Consider the following 17,649-nt stretch of genomic DNA (forward strand, 5'->3'; position numbering starts at 1 on the left):
CAGGGTTAGGAAACCAATATGATTTTTTGTAGTTTTTGGCGAACTATCCCTTTAACAGTAGGTCTATTAAAAAATGGCTACTATTCTACTCATTGGATCTTATGCATACAGCCACCAAAGCTGTAGTATGGCAGGGACACCTTTGGGATGAATTAGAATGCCGACTGCGAGCCAGTGCTAATCGCCCAACATCAGTGCCCGACCTCACTAACGCTCGTGGCTGAATGGAAGCAAGTCCCCGGAGCAATGTTCCAACATCTAGTGGAAAGCCTTCCCAGAAGAGTGGAGGCTGTTATCGCAGCAAAGGGGGACCAACTCCATATTAATGCCCATGATTTTGGTTTTGGAATGAGATGTTTGACGAGCAAGCGTCCACATACTTTTGTTTGTGTAGTGTATATTCTTCAAGAATCATTGGGTACATTACTTTATAAGTCCAAAAATTGATGTAGCAACTGATGACAGACCCTTTAATTCATGAGGAAGTACAGTATATAGAATCATCTAACGCTAAGATACAGGAATCTATACTGTATTAGAATGTATTACCTGGGATTGACCAGGATTCTCCTTTTATCATCAGCTCTTTGATGATCCGACAACCTTAAAGCAAAATTGTCATAACAGTTCATCTGGTGGGTTTCCTTTTATGGGTAAAAGGAACTGGACAAGTAATCACATTTGTGGAGGCCGCAGAGATGCTATTTACCCTCCATAACCTTTAAACATCCTTCTCAGATAGAATGCAATTATATAGTAATGCATTATTCATAATCTAACAACCATTATGGCAACAGAATTATTCTTTTCTTGGGGGGGGGTCACAGTTGTTTTCAAAGGAGTAAGTACACACAAATCTCCCTTAATTATCTTGCTGTGAATAAGCAGCACAGTAGGAATGTTTGCAATGCAGCATATTGTGTATTATTGTAGGTGGATGTGGAATAGTCTTATGGGCTGTTTAGCTGTATTATCATATTCAATGAAATGGAAGTAGTGTCATGACACATTATCATTTCAATATGATATATAAGAAATAGTGTGAGTTAATGGATAAGATCTTACTTGATTATCATTATTCCTGTTTTATAAGAACATGAAACCATGATTAATATTGTATTGTAAAAATAGCCCAGTAATTCAAATAGGAGTCCCCTCATCGCCTGCTTTTATTAAAGACATTAAGGAATGATTTATTGTTGCTTTTTGTATGGAGCTGGGCTCTCCTGGGAATTGATCAAGACTGAGCGGGAAACAAGACCTTTTCACAGCTGATTTATAAATCCCCGGGAAGTGATAAAAAGCTGCACACCAAAGCATTTGGATCCAATTATCATTCATAGAATGGTGTTGTTTCCCAATTAAAAGTTGCTCTGGTCCTCTGATGTAGTTTTGGGGAGCTGTACACATTTAGATTGGTTAACTAAAGAAAGAGTTGAAAGACTGTTGGTTACTGTTGTAGGGCCCATATTCACAAAGCGTCTCAGAGTAGGAGTGCTGATTTAAGATCAGTTTTCCTTTTAGATCATAATGATCATGATAATATGGACTGAGGGGACCTCCCTGATCATATATCAGTACTCGTACTCTGAGATACTTTATGAATACTGACACAGAGACTTATCGCAATGGTACTAAGGAGACAACTCCTATGGAACCGGACACATTATACATCATGACACATAACTTGCATATTAATTCACTTATCCGGAATCATTGAACTTTATTTATCAATAAAAATATACACTAGGGAAAATAGTTTCCTTTTTTAAACAACTTCATGATTTTTGGGGTTCGTTTTTCTCCAAAAATGTTAATACTTTCCCCCACTTCACTTGTCAGAGCCCAGTGTAAAATGACAGTCAATTCCACAACGAAACAAGTTGTATAACTCAAATTAGCTCTGTATTGTTAGGTTAACCTTTAACGGGATTGAAGAGGAGAGATGTTTTACGGGGCTATGGTCTGTTCTGTCTCAGAGAGTTCTATCTCGAACAGTCTGGACAGTGTGTGACCCTCCGGCTCCCAGTCCTCCAGATCACTGTAGCTGAGTTCAGGGGGCAGGACCTGGGCCAGCCCCAGAGAGCTGACCGACCCCGTGGGAGAACCACGGCCCTCGTACGAGTAAGTCTGGAGGGAGTCATAGGGCGGCCCGCTGGTGTCCCTGTCAGCTTCCACCACTTTCTGTCTAATGACATGGTGCATATCCTCTGTATCCAGCAGAACCAGGGACGGGCTCTGGGGCCCGCAGGCCACCAGCCAACCCTCCGTCCCYGGCCTTACCTCCCGCCGCAGCCTCCTCCATTCCGCCCCGGCGGGGTTCCGCAGTGCTGCGATGTCAAATGCCTCTGTGTCCTCCTCGCCCCCTCCCTCGTCGTCGTAGGTGACCACGTTCTCCCGGACGTCCTCCTCAGAGATGATTAACGGCTCCTTCTTGCCCTTTTTGCTCCGCAGGATGACAAATAGCACCACGATGGCTACAGTACAGGACAGAGGAGAGGGGACAAGACCACAGCGACTTACAATATGTCATTACAGGCTCAAAATGCACACCCTATTCTCCAATGCATCGATTTGAGAGTGGAATTGTGGCCTTAGCTGCTGGAAACAAATCAGCCAGAGTTACTCCTCCAGCTGGTGTGAAGCCTTTCATTATCTCTACCTCAAGGCAAGAAGGTCTCTCTCTCTCCCCCTCCCCCAGCTCTGGAGTGTGGCTCTAAGCGGCTGACTAAACACACACACACAGGCAAGAATATCTTTCCCTCCCCATCTCTATCCCTCCCTCTTTCTCTCTCTCTCCTTCTTTCTCTTTCCCCCCTTCTCTCCCATCTTCTCTTCCCTACCATGCCATCTCCCCCCCTCTCTTGTCTCTTACCCAGCAGGATGATGATGCAGAGCAAAATGGCGATGAAGGCTCCGTTGCTCAGGCCTGCTGTGGAGAGGAAGGCCGGGACTCGGCAGGCCTTCACCCTGCTGCTGCCACCTCCTCCTCTCTGGCAGACACACACCCGGAGGTTCAGGGTGGAGGTGCTGCTCAGGACAGGCTCTCCTCCATCCCTCACAACCACAGGGAGTTGGTAGAGATCCTGCTCCGATTGGCTGAACTGACGCCTCCGCGCCACGATGCTAGCAGTGTTGTCTGGAGCGGAATGACAAAGTTTAAAATACACTGGATGTATAATTGTATTGTATTGTATTGTCCCTATAAGTATTGATACAAATATTACTACAAAATGTAGTGTATTTTCATCATTWTATCCACTTTTCCAAAATAAACCATCTAAAAGGAATGTTGCCCTGACCTGTTTTTCCCCCTGAAATAACATATGCAACCAAGAACAGAAGACCAGTACAACAAATAACTTGCCCTGAGATATGAGGAGTGTTCTCCAACATTGCAGAGGATGCCCATAGTTCCCCACTCATTTCCACTGCTATCTATTAGAATAGACTGGGGACAGATAGCGACTGCCTCTTCAGGCTTTATTAAAACCGGCCAACAGTATTCTATCCAGCCCAGCACGGCTGTTGCCATAGCTTTTCTCATTCTGGAGAGGCTCCAGCAGATTTTCATTTTCACGGCCCAGAGCCACGCTTTTGTATGCACAATCACGGCCCTCCTCTTCACAATACAGATTCATTTTCCCCCAGGCGCACAGAGCCATGATAAAGCATGTCACTTGGGATGGTAAGAGACAGGGAAAGAGGGGTGGGGGGAGGAGGAGGGGCCAACCTTCTGGATATCAACAAATGTATTCCAACAGAGCGAGCCCATGGGAAGGTGCATAGGAGGAAGCGTTCATTTACATAGGATTCCTATTGGCATGCAGGGGCGCTGGCCCACAAGCTTCAAGTCAAAATTCATTACTGTACCTCCTCGCCCACTGAGAGGAAACAGGTAAACAAAAAAGACCCAATATATCTCTCATTCATCCTCCACTTGGGAGACAATAGAATATAAAGCCACCTCCCAGCTTCTTTCTTCCTCCAAATGATTATGATTACAGCAGAGGAAATCATAGATTATTATCTTTCTCTCTAACACATCCTGGAGAGTAAGCTGCTGTAGGTCTGTAAAATTCTACTGCATTCACAAGGCATTTCTGGCAATATCAATCATGACTATCAGTTGGTGAACGTCAGGAAATCATCCAGACTAACCCCAGGGCACTGATTATATATTAAATAATTTTGGAAATCAAAACCTTTCAAAAGCAAAACATAACAACCACATCTACTAGATTCCACAGCCTGAGGGAGCTAGAGTATCCTACTACCACCCAATCAGTGCACTGATGCAGCAGTGTTCCTTTTAGCTCTAGCTGAGGAGTACTACCTGGTGCTCCTGTATGTGTAAACATAGTCATGATGCACATCAGTGGAAATGTGGTTTCACTGAACAAGCGCCTGAGGGAAAACAGGGCCAGTCGGAGGGGATAAAAGCTAAGTGTTAGGCTACACCACCACCAAGAGCACAGAGCGCTGATACAAAACTCAGTGAAAGCTCACTGCCTCTGTCTGGCATCTTACAGGTTTTTGTCATCCGTCTTGGAAGTCTACCTTAATCTCGAGATTTTCCCTGATCTGCCAACGGAGCTATTGGGCTTTCAGACAAGGAAAAAAATTAAAAAACAGTGTTCTCTCTGAATTCAGCCAATTAGCCTTAAGCTAAAATMAGGACGAGGAAAATGATTGTCTGTTACCAAGGAAACACCCCTACAGGTCCTTCCCTTTATTATTAAAATATGTCTCGAGGGAGGAGAAAGTGTAAACGGGGCTGTTAGAAAACAAACGCCACTAGATATATTTGTGTTTGTAATGCCACTCCAGAGTATCTGCCACAAATATCTGTCCACACCCAGAATCCCTGGTGGTGGTTGAACAAAATGTTGTGCACATTTTTTAAATTGCCACACAAAGCCACAATAGCCAGCCTACCTTCGTTATCCTTCAGGGTGAAATTAGGATTGACTGGAAGGTCAATTGGCAGGGCAAACGAGAATCGTCCATTTGCAAAGTTGTCCTTGTCTGATGGCCTCACTGTCTGGATTACCTGTCAGAGAAGAGGGAGAGGTGTTTGGGGAAGAGAGGGAGAGGGAAATGGGGGTGTGTGTATATGTATGTATGTACAGTATGTATATATATCTATATATAGTACCAGTCAAAAGTTTGGACACACATATTCATTCAAGGGTTTTTCTTTATTTTTAGTATTTTCTACATTGTATAGTAAAGACATCAAAGCTATGAAAGAACACATATGGAATCATGTTGTAACCAAAAAAAGTGTTTAAAAAAATCTAAATATATTTTATATTTGAGATTCTTCAAAATAGTCTCCCTTTGCCTTGATGACAGCTTTGCACATTCTTGGCATTTTCTCAACCAGCTTCATGAGGTAGTCACCTGGAATGCATTTCAATTAACAATTTGTGGAATTTCTTTCCTTCTTAATGYGTTTGAGCCAGTCAGATGTGTGTTGTGACAGGGTAGGGGTGGTACACAGAAGATAACCCTATTTGGTAAAAGACCAAGTCCATATCATGGCAAGAAAATATCAAATAAGCAAAGAGAAACGACAGTCCATCATTACTTTATGACATGAAGTTCAGCCAATGCGGAACATTTCAAGAACTTTGAAAGTTTCTTCAAGTGCAGTCGCAAAAAMCATCAAAAGTTATGATGAAACTGGCTCTCATGAAGACCGCCACACGAAAGGAAAACCCAGAGTTACCTCTGCTGCAGAGGATAAGTTCATTAGAGTTACCAGCCACAGAGTTCAAGTAACAGACACATTCCAACATCAACTGTTCAGAGGAGACTGCGTGAATCAGGCCTTCATGGTCGAATTACTGCAAAGAAACCACTACTAAAGGACACCAATAATAAGAAGAGACTTGCTTGGGTCAAGAAACATGAGCAATGGACATTAGACCAGTGGAAATCTGTTCTTTGGTCTGATGAGTCCAAATGTGAGATTTTTGTGAGATGCAGAAAAGGTGAACGGATGATCTCTGCATGTGTGCTTCCCACTGTGAAGCATGGAGGAGGAGGTGTGATTGTGTGGGGGTGCTTTGCTGGTGACACTGTCTGTGATTTATTTAGAATTCAAGGCACACTTAACCAGCATGGCTGCAACAGCATTCTGCAGCGATACGCCATCCCATTTGGTTTGTGCTTAGCGGGACTATCATTCGTTTTTCAACAGGAACAAGGACCCAACACACCTCCAGGCTGTGTATTTGACCAAGATGGAGAGTGATAGAGTGCTGCATCACATGACCTGGCCTCCACAATCACCCGACCTCAACCCAATTGAGATGGTTTGGGATGAGTTGGACCGCAGAGTGAAGGAAAAACAGACAACAAGTGCTCAGCATATGTGGGAACTCCTTCAAGACTGTTTGAAAAGCATTCCAGGTGAAGCTGGTTGAGAGAATGCCAAGAGTGTGCAAAGCTGTGCAGAGGGTGGCTACTTTGTAGAATCTCAAATAGAAAATATATTTTGATTTGTTTAACACTTTTGGTTACTGCATGATTCCATATGTGTTATTTCATAGTTTTGATGTCTTCACTATTATTYTACAATGTAGAAAATAGTAAAAATAAAGAAAAACCCTGGAATGAGTAGGTGTGTCCAATTTTTTGACTAGTACTGTATATTATATTATATATATATATATGTATATATATATATACACACATACACATAGTACATTATGTACTGCTCCACAAGCAGCTAAATATAATAGGAATAAGTTAAGTAAGTCAATGCACAATATACTTTCGTATCATAGTAAAGATTATCTGACTGGAACACGTATTTTCCCTCCCTCCCTTTCTGTTAGCCATTCCATTAGGACGTGCCATTGTTCCACATGCAGCCTTTTTCCAGGCAGGAGTATAGATCTGAGCTAGGGCATATGACGTGTCTCTAACAGCATTGTCCCTGATGTATTGTCAGTTCATTAAAAAAACTGGCTTCCGTCAGCAGGTGACCTGAGTGAAAAACTCTCATATGGACAATTCACCAATTATAGTGGTTACCAGGTACATGCACAGATAGGAGTCTACCTGTGCCGATGTAACAGTACTGCTTCCGTCCCTCTCCTCGCCCCAACCTGGGCTCCAACCAGGGACCCTCTGCACACATCGACAACAGCCACCCTCGAAGCATCATTACCCATCGCTCCACAAAAGCCACGGCCCTTGCAGAGCAAGGGGAACAACTACTTCAAGGTCTCAGAGCGAGTGACGTCACCGATTGAAATGCTATTAGCGCACACCACCGCTAACTAGCTAGCCTTTTCACATCGGTTACACTGAGCACATGCCCCTTTGCCCTCCCACTCGCCAAGTGCCCTTTTGGGTGGTGGTATATACGTATATGTGGACACCTGCTCGTCGAACATCTCATTACAAAATCATGGGCATTATTATGGAGTTGGTACCCCCGTTGCTGCTATAACAGCCTTCAGTCTTCTGGGAAGGCTTCCCATTAGATGTTGGAATATTGCTGCAGGGACTTGCTTCCATTCAGCCACAAGAGCATTAGTGAGGTCAGGCACTAAATTTGGGTGACTAGGCCTGGCTCGTAGTCGCCGTTCCAATTCATCCCAAAGGTGTTCGATGGGGTTGAGGTCAGGGCTCTGTGCAGGCCACTGCTCCAGAGTCCAATGGSGGTGAGCTTTACACCACTCCAGCCGACGCTTGGCATTGCGCATCGTGATCTTAGGCTTGTGTGCGGCTGCTCGTCTATGGAAACTAATTTAATTAAACTCTCGACGAACAGTTATTGTGCTGAAGTTGCTTCCAGAGGCAATTTGGAACTTGGTAGTGAGTGTTGCAACCAAGGACAAACAATTTTTTACGCATTTCAGCACTCGGGGGTCCCGTTCTGTGAGCTTGTGTGAACTACCACTTCGCCGTTGTTGCTTCTAGAAGTTTCGACTTCACAATTACAGCACTTACAGTTGACCCGAGGCAGCTCTAGCAGGGCCGAAATTTGACTAACTGACTTGTTGAAAGGTGGAATCCTATGACGGTGCCACGTTGAAAGTCATTGAGCTCTTCATTAATTCCATTATACTGCTAACGTTTGTCTATGGAGATGGTATGGCAGTGTGCTTGATTTTATACACCTGCCAGCAACGGGTGTGGCTGAAATAGCCAAATCTACTAATTTGAAGGGGTGTCCACATACTTTTGTATATATATAGTGTATGTTATGAATTGTAGCCTTTTTTAAATTTCAAGCACCTGCCCTCTGAATGGTCTCTGCACGGCCCTGGTGGCAGTGGTGGAAAAAGTACCCAACTGCCATACTTGAGTAAAAGTCTAAAAGTACTTTTCAAGTATCAAAAGTAAATGTCATTTCAAAAATATACATAAGTATCAAAAGTATAAATCATTTCAAATTCCTTTTTTATTTTAAGGATAGTCAGGGGCACATTCCAACACATAATTTACAAATGGGGCATTTGTTTTTGGTGAATCCGCCAGATCAGAGGCAGTACGGATGACCAGGGATGATCTCTTGACAAGTGTGTGAAATGGATCATTTTCCTGTCCTCTTAACCATTCAACATGTAACGAGTACTTATGGGTGTCAGGGAAAATGTATGGAGTAAAAAGTACATTATTTTCTTTAGGAATGTAGTGAAGTTAAAGTAAAACTTGTCAAAAATATCAATTGTAAAGTAAAGTACAGATACCCCCAAAAATCTACATAAGTAGTACTTTAAAGTATTTTTACTTAAGTACTTTACACTGCCTGGTGGTTAATCACCTGGCTATAGCATTGTCAGTCTATAAGAAGCATTCCTGAACTTTTTGTAGGATACAGTAATACACTAAGCTTTGGAAATACAGAATTAGCTGTCGAGGCAACGATTGTGTGTGTCCCTAAAAAAGTACAAATAGTTCTCAAATAAATAATAATTTACTTCCTTTCGATGAACATAACAGCATAATTTACCATACATCAAGCCACATTTCCTGAAAGTTACTTTAATTTAATGTAATTTGTTGCAGTTTCGGAAAAAGAGCCTCGACATCTTAGCATGCATCATCTGTCGCCTTCAGCCAGCTAACTGATTATATGCTGCAGCCTGTTTAGTAATCTTCATTCAAGGGGAAAAATATGAAGAGAGAATGCTATTGCGATGTGAATCTGAGCAGTCGTGGTTTGCTGGACACGGGCCAAATTTGAATGCGAGATGATAAACATTTTCTGCAATCTGGCTCTGTTGCGCTTAATGCAGCTCCTATCTGCTTGTGGAGAAATTGGTACATGCTGAATAATTTATGGGTTCAAGAGGCTGCAAAAGTCTGCAGCACCACAGATAAATCCATTCCTGATGGTGTCAAACACACAACAAAGGCAGAGAGGGTATGTGTGTGTACTGTGTGTGTGTCTGTGCGTGTATGTCTGTGGGAGAATGTGTGTGACTGCATGCATGTGAGTTTGTGATAAGAGGTTTTAAAAGACAACAGTTGAAGAAGGGAGAATATGATCTCACGGGAGAGGTGGGAGAGAAAGGGGGAGTAAAGTGGAAAAGAGCTGAAAAGATGGAGGGAGGTGTGTTTAATGAAAGATACTCACCTGTCCTGCCCTGGAGGTTTCACACACAATGATCTCATCATCTCTTGCTATGTAGGGAGCGTTGTCATTTACATCCAACACCTGGATTGTTATAGGAACATGGTTGACGAGACTTGGATTGTCTGAAAATAACAAACAAAAGAACTGAATTAAATAGAACACTTTTATATTGCATAGCTACTGYATGTATAAAACACTAAACACATCTAATAACCCCCTATGTAAAACAATTCTAAAAAGCACATCACAAGCCATAGTTACGTTACAGCCTTATTCTAAAATGGATTAAATAGTTGTTTTCCCTCATCAATCTACACACAATACCTCATAATGACAAAGCAAAAAAAAAGAAGCATTTTTTGCAAATGTATTCAAAATAAAAAACGTATATTACGTTTACATAAGTATTCAGACCATTTACTCAGTACATTGTTGAAGCATCTTTGGCAGTGATTACAGCCTCGAGCCTTCTTGGGTATGACGCTACAAACTGGGCACACCTGTATTTGGGAAGTTTCTCACATTCTTCTCTACAGATCCTCTCAAGCTCTGTCAGGTTRGATGGGGAGCGTCGCTGCACAGCTATTTTCAGGTCTCTTCAGAGGTTAGATTGGGTTCAAGTCCAGGCTTTGGCTGGGCTACTGAGGGACATTGAGACTTGTTCCGAAGCCACTCCTGCGTTGTCTTGTCTATGTGTTTAGGGTCGTTGTCCTGTGGGAAGGTGAAACTTCGCMCCAGTCTGAGATCCTGAGCGCTCTGGAGCAGGTTTTCATCAAGGATCTCTCTATACTTTGCTTCGTTCATCTTTCCCTTGATCCTGACTAGTCTCCCAGGCCCTGCCGCTAAAAAAACATCCCCACAGCATGATTCTGCCACCACCATGCTTCACCGTAGGAATGGTATTGGCCAGGTGATGAGCGAAGCCTGGTTTCCTCCAGATATGACACTTGGCATTCAGGCCAAATACTTCAATCTTGGTTTCATCAGACCAGAGAATCTTGTTTCTCATGGTCTGAGAGTCTTTCAGGTGCAAATTCCAAGCAAGCTGTCATTTTCCTTTTACTGAGGAGTAGCTTCCGTATGGCCACTACCATAAAGGCCTGATTGGTGGAATGCTGCAGTGACAGTTGTCCTTCTAGAAGGTTCTCCCATCTCCACAGAATAACCCAGGTGTTTGTCAGAGTGACCACCGGGTCACTTCCCTGACCAAGGCTCTTCTCCCCTGATTGCTCAGTTTGGCCGGGCGGCCAGCACTAGGAAGAGTCTTGGTGGTTCCAAACTTCTTCCATTTAAGAATGATGGAGACCACTGTGTTCTTCGTGACCTTCAATAATGCAGACATTTTTTGGTACCCTTCGCCAGATCTGTGCCTCAACACAATCCTTTCTCGGATCGCTACCGAGAATTCCTTAGACCTCATGCACTGTCATCTGTRGGACCTTATATAGACAGGTGTATGCCTTTCCAAATCATGTCCAATCAATTGAATTTACCACAGGTGGACTCCAATCTAGTTGTAGAAACATCTCAAGGATGATCAATGGAAACAGGATGTACCTGATCTGAACTTCAATTCTAATAGCAAAAGGTCTGAATACTGATATAAGTCATGTATTTCAGTTGTGTTTTTTTTGTACATTTGCAAACATTTCTAAAAATCTGTTTTYGCTTTGTCATTATGGGGTAGTGTGTGTAGATTGATGAGAAAAAAATAATATTTAATACATTTTAGAATAAGGCTGTAACGCAACAAAATGTGGAAAAAGTGAAGAGGTCTGAATACTTTGCAAATGGACTGTATATACAGTTGAAGTCGGAAGTTTACATACGCCTTAGCCAAATACATTTAAATTCAGTTTTTCACAATTCCTGACATTTAATCCTAGTAAAAATTCCCTGTCTTAGGTCAGTTAGGATCACCACTTTATTTTAAGAATGTGAAATGTCAGATTAATAGTAGAGAGAATGATTCATTTCAGCTTTTATTTCTTTCATCACATTCCTAGTGGGTCAGAAGTTTACATACACTCAATTAGAAATTGGTAGCATTGCCTTTTAAATTGTTTGACTTGTGTCAAACGTTTTGGGGAACCTTCCACAAGCTTCCCAGAATACGTTGGGTGAATTTTGGCACATTCCTCCTTGCTCTCACACGCTTTTTTAGTTCTGCCCACACATTTTCTATAGGATTGAGGTCAGAGTTTTGTGATGGCCACTCCAATACCTTGACTTTRTTRTACTTAAGCCATTTTGCCATAACTTTGGAACCATGCTTTTGTCATTGTCCATTTGGAAGACCCATTTGTGAGCAAGCTTTAACTTCCTGACTGATGTCTTGAGATGTTGCTTCAATATATCCACATCATTTTCCTACCTCATGATGCCATCTATTTTGTGAAGTGCACCAGTCCCTCCTGCAGCAAAGCACCCCCACAACATGATGCTGCCACCCACGTGCTTCACGGTCGGGATGGTGTTATTCGGCTTGCAAGCCTCCCCATTTTCCCTCCAAACATAATGATGGTCATTATGGCCAAACAGTTCTATTTTTGTTTCATCAGACCAGAGGACATTTCACCAAAAAGTACGATCTTTGTCCACAAGCTACTTGCAATTGCAAACCGTAGTCTGGCTTTTTAATGGCGGTTTTGGAGCAGTGGCTTCCTTCTTGCTGAGCGGCCTTTCAGGTTATGTCAATATAGGACTCGTTTTACTCTGGATATAGATATTTTTTTCCCGGTTTACTCCAGCATCTTCACAAGGTCCTTTGCTGGTGTTCTGGGATTGATTTGCACTTTTCACAGCAAAACTCGTTCATCTCTAGGAGACGGAACGCGTCTCCTTCCTGAGCGGTATGACGTCTGCGTGGTCCCATGGTGTTTATGCTTGCGTACTATTGTTTGTACATATGAATGTGGTACCTTCAGGCGTTTGGAAATTGCTCCAAAGGATGAACCAGACTTTTTCTGAGGTCTTGGCTGATTTCTTTTGATTTTCCCATGATGTCAAGCAAAGAGGCACTGAGTTTGAAGGTAGGCCTTGCAATACATCCACAGGTACACCTCCAATTGACTCAAAATATGTAAATTAGTCAATCAGAAGCTTCTAAAGCCATGACATTATTTTCTGGCTGTTTAAAGGCACAGTCAACTTAGTGTATGTAAACTTCTGACCCACTGGAATTGTGATACAGTGAATTATAAGTGAAATAATCTGTCTGTAAATAATTGTTGGAAAAATTACTTGTGTCATGCTCAAAGTAGATGTCCTAACCGACTTGCCAAAACTATAGTTTGTTAACAATACATTTGTGGTGGTTGAAAAACGATTTTTAATGACTCCAACCTAAGTGTATGTAAACTTCCGACTTCAACTGTATATATTTCTGTCCAGTGTTCATGTCAGGCACTTTTAGCGCATGTGATGTTCATCCTTCTTTTGTCAGAGTATCTCTCCATCAATTAAGGTTCCATTCCCACTGAGCCTCCATCCATTGGTATATCTCGTGTTTGTCTGTGTCCTGAGGTTCGCCATGTCACTTAACTATACTATACTCCCTTTCATCATTGGATAAGAACCTGCAACTGCCACTTCACATTCTGTCACTTGTGGATTACATATACACATCTGATCCACTACCACATAGACTTAAGGGTTCCTTGAGGATCAAATCAAATCAAATGTTATTTGTGCCGAATACAAAAGGTGTAGACTTTACAGTGAAATGCTTACTTAAAAGCCCTTAACCAACAATGCAGTTAAGAAAATAGAGTTAAGAAAATATGTACTAAATTAACTAAAGTAAAAATAAGTAAAGTAACACAATAAAATAACAATAACGAGGCCATATACAGGGGGTATCGGTACTGAGTCAATGTGCGGGGGTACAGGTTAGTTGAGGTAATTTGTACATGTAGATAGGGGTAAAGTGACTACGCATTGATAATAAACAGTGAGTAGCAGCAGTGTAAAAACAAAGGGGGTGGGGGGGGGGGTTCAATGCAAATAGTCCGGGTGGCCATTTGATTAATTGTTCAGCAATCTTATGGCTTGGGGGTAGAAGCTGTTAGGGATAGGGGGCAGTATTCAGAAGTTCRGATGACTGACATGCCCAAAGTAAACTGCCTGTTACTCAGGCCCAGAAGCTAGGATATGCATAATTGGTAGAAAACACTCTGAAGTTTCTAAAACTGTTAAAAATAATGTCTGTGAGTATAACAGAACTAATATGACAGGTAAAAACCCAAGGAGAATCCATCCAGAATTTTTTTGTTGTTGAGGTGACCACCCATTGAAATGCCTGTCTACAGGAAAATCAAAGGGAATCCTCCCAGATTGCAGTTCCTATGGCTTCCAATAGATGTCAACGGTCTTTAGAAAGGGTTTCAGGCTTGTTTTTTGAAAACTTAGCTAGAATTTGTAGTTTTTCAAGGTGGCTCTCATTTTGACTGTAGTCTTGTGGTGCGCTTGAATGAGGGCGCGCACTTCGTTATTTAKCTCCGGTATTGAACACACTATTCTCTGTCTTAAATTTTATCATTTATCTACATATTAGGGTACCTCATGATTGATTAGAAATGTTGTTTGACTTGTTTGGACAAAGTTTATTGGTAACTTTTAGGATTGCTTTGTATGAATTTTGAACGAGTGGAAAAGGTGGATTACTGAATCAAGCGCGCCAACTAAACTGACTTTTTCGAACAAAACTACCATTTGTTATGTAGCTTGGACCCTTGGGATTGCAAACAGATTAAGATCTTCAAAGGTAAGTGATTTATTTTATCGCTATTTCTGACTTTTGTGACGCCTCTGCTGGTTTGAAAAATGTTTTTAATGCTTTTTGTACGCGGGCGCTGTCCTCAGATAATCGTATGGTATGCTTTCGCCGTAAAGCCTTTAGAAATCTGACAAAGCGGCTGGATTAACAAGAAGATAAGCTTTTAAATGATGTATGACACTTGTATTTTATGAATGTTTAATATTACGATTTTTGTATTTTGAATTTCGTGCTCTGCAATTTCACCGGATGTTGTCGAGGTGGGTCGCTAGCGGCACGTCTAACCCAAAGAGGTTTTTAGGAACCTTTTGGACCTAGACTTGGCGCTCTGGTACCGCTTGCCATGCTGTAGCAGAGAAAACAGTCTATGACTTGGGTGACTGGAGTATTTGGGCCTTCCTCTGACACCGCCTAGTAGATAGGTCCTGGATGACAGGAAAGTTGGCCCCAGTGACGTACTGGGCCGTACGCACTACCCTCTATAGCACCTTACGGTCGGATGCCAAGCACTTGCCATACCAGGCGGTGATGCAACTGGTCAAGATGCTCCTGATGGTGCAGCAGTAGAACAATTAAAACATATATATTTTTGTGTACTTTYCCCCCCCTTTTCTCCCCAATTTCGTGATATCCAATTGGTAGTTGTCCCATCGCTGCGCCCGTACGGACTCGGGAGAGGCGAAAGTCGAGAGCCTTGTGTCCTCCGAAACACAACCCTGCCAAGCCGCACTGCTTCTTGACACACTGCTCGCTTAACCCGGAAGTGAGCCACACCAATGTGTTGGAGGAAACGCCATACAACTGGCGACACGAGTCAGCGTGCATGCGCCGGCCCGCCACCAGAAGTAATATAACCTTAAACACAAGGTTTTGACTTATATCGGCTTGAAAATCTATGGCAAGACTTGAAAATGGCTGTCTAGCAATGATCAACAACCAACTTGACAGAGATTGAAGGATTTTTAAAAGAATAATGTGCATATATTGTACAATCCAGGTGTGCAAAGCTCTTATAGACTTACCCAGAAAGACTCACAGCTGTAATCACTGCCACAGGTCATTCTAACATGTATTGACTCAGGGGTGTGAATACTTATGTAAATTTCTGTACTTCATTTTTAATAAATTTGCAAACATTTCTATAACCATGTTTTCACTTTGTCATTATGCGGTATTGTGTGTAGATGGGTGAGAGAAAATATATTTAATCCAGTTTGAATTCAGGCTGTAACACAACAAAATGTGGAATAAGTCAATGGGTATGAATATTTTTTTGAAGGCACTGTACACTATGCACTATATGTATAGTGTTTATGTAAGTCATGAATCCCTCATTAACATACACCAGTCTCCAGAAAGGTGCGGACTGGTTTTCCCATTAATTATGTTGACTTAACATCATCAGCACAGTGTCAGCTGACATTTATCAATGGCTAGTTCAGTCCATTAGCTGAACAGTATTGTGCGGAAAAGGGTAAAGGAAAGGGTAATTGCTTAGATAAGCATCAGTGGAAAAAGAGAGGGAAAAGAAAAATTGATTGACCCGACCACCTTCAGCATCACACTATGATGTTACATGCAGGCCCGGCATCAATCCCAGAAGCCACTGCTGGCTGTTCATTTTAGTGAGCCATGTGTTTAATACTGATACATATTATTAAAGTGACATCGTTAATGCATTCATGCAGGGTCATGAGCATATCTATCCTCCATTTTGAAAGCCATGATAAAGTCATCGTTATTTGAAAGATAAATAAGGGAAGATGATCCTCTGTGTATTATGGTACTTACCAACCTCTGATGCCATCACAGTGATGTTGTGCCAGGCCACATCCTCTCTGTCCAGACTCCGGGTGGTTTTGATCACCCCGTTATTCAAACCAATGGTGAAATACACCTGCTCCTCTTCACTGTGGTCTATAAAATACCTACATGTAGCAGAGGGAACAATTAAAATGGAATGAATTAAGTTATTTGAATTTAATTCAATTGAAAATCAGATGATGCTGTTGAATCTCTCGTTCAAAACATATCTGACTTTCAACATGCATAGGTAGAAGCTTTGTGTAACGTCAGCTTCCAACTCACACCCTCAAACACCTAGATCCCCGGAACGCAGCTCACTTTCCAGCTCACACTCTCAAACACCTAGATCCCCTGAACGCAGCTCACTTTCCAGCCCACACTCTCAAACACCTAGATCCCCTCACTCTCCAGATCCCAATCACCTGAATTCTAATCACCTGTTCACACACCTGGATTTCATTATCACGCACTATTTACTTCAGTTCTTTGCACCCCATCACTGGGAGGTATTGTTTGTTTTGTTACACATCTTTCGGAGCAATGTTTTTCCCGTGATGTACTCCTCCCGTGTATGATAGTTTTTGCCTGCCTCACTAACGACGCCTATTCCCTATTGTATTTCCTGTTATCTACATATTGCCTGATCTCCTAGACTACGTTACTAGCATTTTCCCTGCCTGTAAGGGCAACAGACCTTCTGCCTGCCCCTGGACCCAGCTACCTGCCTCCTCCTGTGGTCCTTTGCAATTAACACCTGCTGTGCCCTGCGCTTGAAACCAGCTCTCTGTCTCCCCTCGTGTTCATTACACTTTGATTCTTGTGATGGTGTTTTAAATGCCCACAAAATGTCAGCCACATGCATGTAATTTACCTTACAGGGCTTTTGGTACTGTCAGGGTCCTGAGCCGTCACAGTGCCGACCTCTGTTCCCACGGGGGAGTTCTCGTATACATCCATGATGTAATAGTCTATGGAAAAGACAGGCGGCTCATCCACATCTCCAATGATGATCCGGAGGGTGGTGGTGTCTTTGAAGGCGCCCAGGTGGGAGAAGCGTGGGTCCAGGTGTGTGTTCACTCCTTCTATGTGAAGCGTGTGGACTTTCCTCTTCTCATAGTTCAAAGGCTGCGGARGAAACCGGCAAGCAATCCTCTTTTCAAAGTAGTGCTTTTTTATCCCGTTTCTGCTAGTATTTGAGAAAGTACGTGGTAACAATGGGTACTTACTAATAGTATTTAACATTTGGTTACCTCCTGGCATATTTATTAGGCAATTATGTAATTACCATATCTGATTTCCCAGGATATCCTTAACTAACCTGTACCCCTGCACATTGACTCGGTACCGGTACTCCCTGTATATAGCCTCGTTATTGTTATTTTATTGTTTTTTTTGTTTTTTTACTTTTCATTTAGTAAACATTTTCTTAGCTCTATTTTCTTAAAACGGCATTGTTGGTTTA

General features: G+C 42.3%; 1 protein-coding gene across 1 annotated transcript in view; it reads right to left on the reverse strand.

Annotated features, from left to right (window-relative positions):
• Positions 1 to 456: 456 nt before the first annotated feature.
• The window catches only part of LOC111979790 (cadherin-18-like), an 85,403-nt gene continuing 68,210 nt past the window's right edge, over positions 457 to 17,649 (reverse strand). The window contains exons 7-12 of the mRNA XM_024010495.2: positions 17,059 to 17,312; positions 16,173 to 16,309; positions 9,605 to 9,726; positions 4,939 to 5,053; positions 2,876 to 3,139; positions 457 to 2,477 (exon numbers count right to left, since the gene is read on the reverse strand). Of these exons, the coding sequence (XP_023866263.1) occupies positions 1,951 to 2,477; positions 2,876 to 3,139; positions 4,939 to 5,053; positions 9,605 to 9,726; positions 16,173 to 16,309; positions 17,059 to 17,312 (1,419 nt within the window). The 3' untranslated portion in view covers positions 457 to 1,950. The remainder of the gene's footprint in view (positions 2,478 to 2,875; positions 3,140 to 4,938; positions 5,054 to 9,604; positions 9,727 to 16,172; positions 16,310 to 17,058; positions 17,313 to 17,649) is intronic.

This window comes from Salvelinus sp. IW2-2015, linkage group LG19 (genome assembly GCF_002910315.2).
Source record: "Salvelinus sp. IW2-2015 linkage group LG19, ASM291031v2, whole genome shotgun sequence".
Taxonomy (NCBI): Eukaryota; Metazoa; Chordata; class Actinopteri; order Salmoniformes; family Salmonidae; genus Salvelinus; species Salvelinus sp. IW2-2015.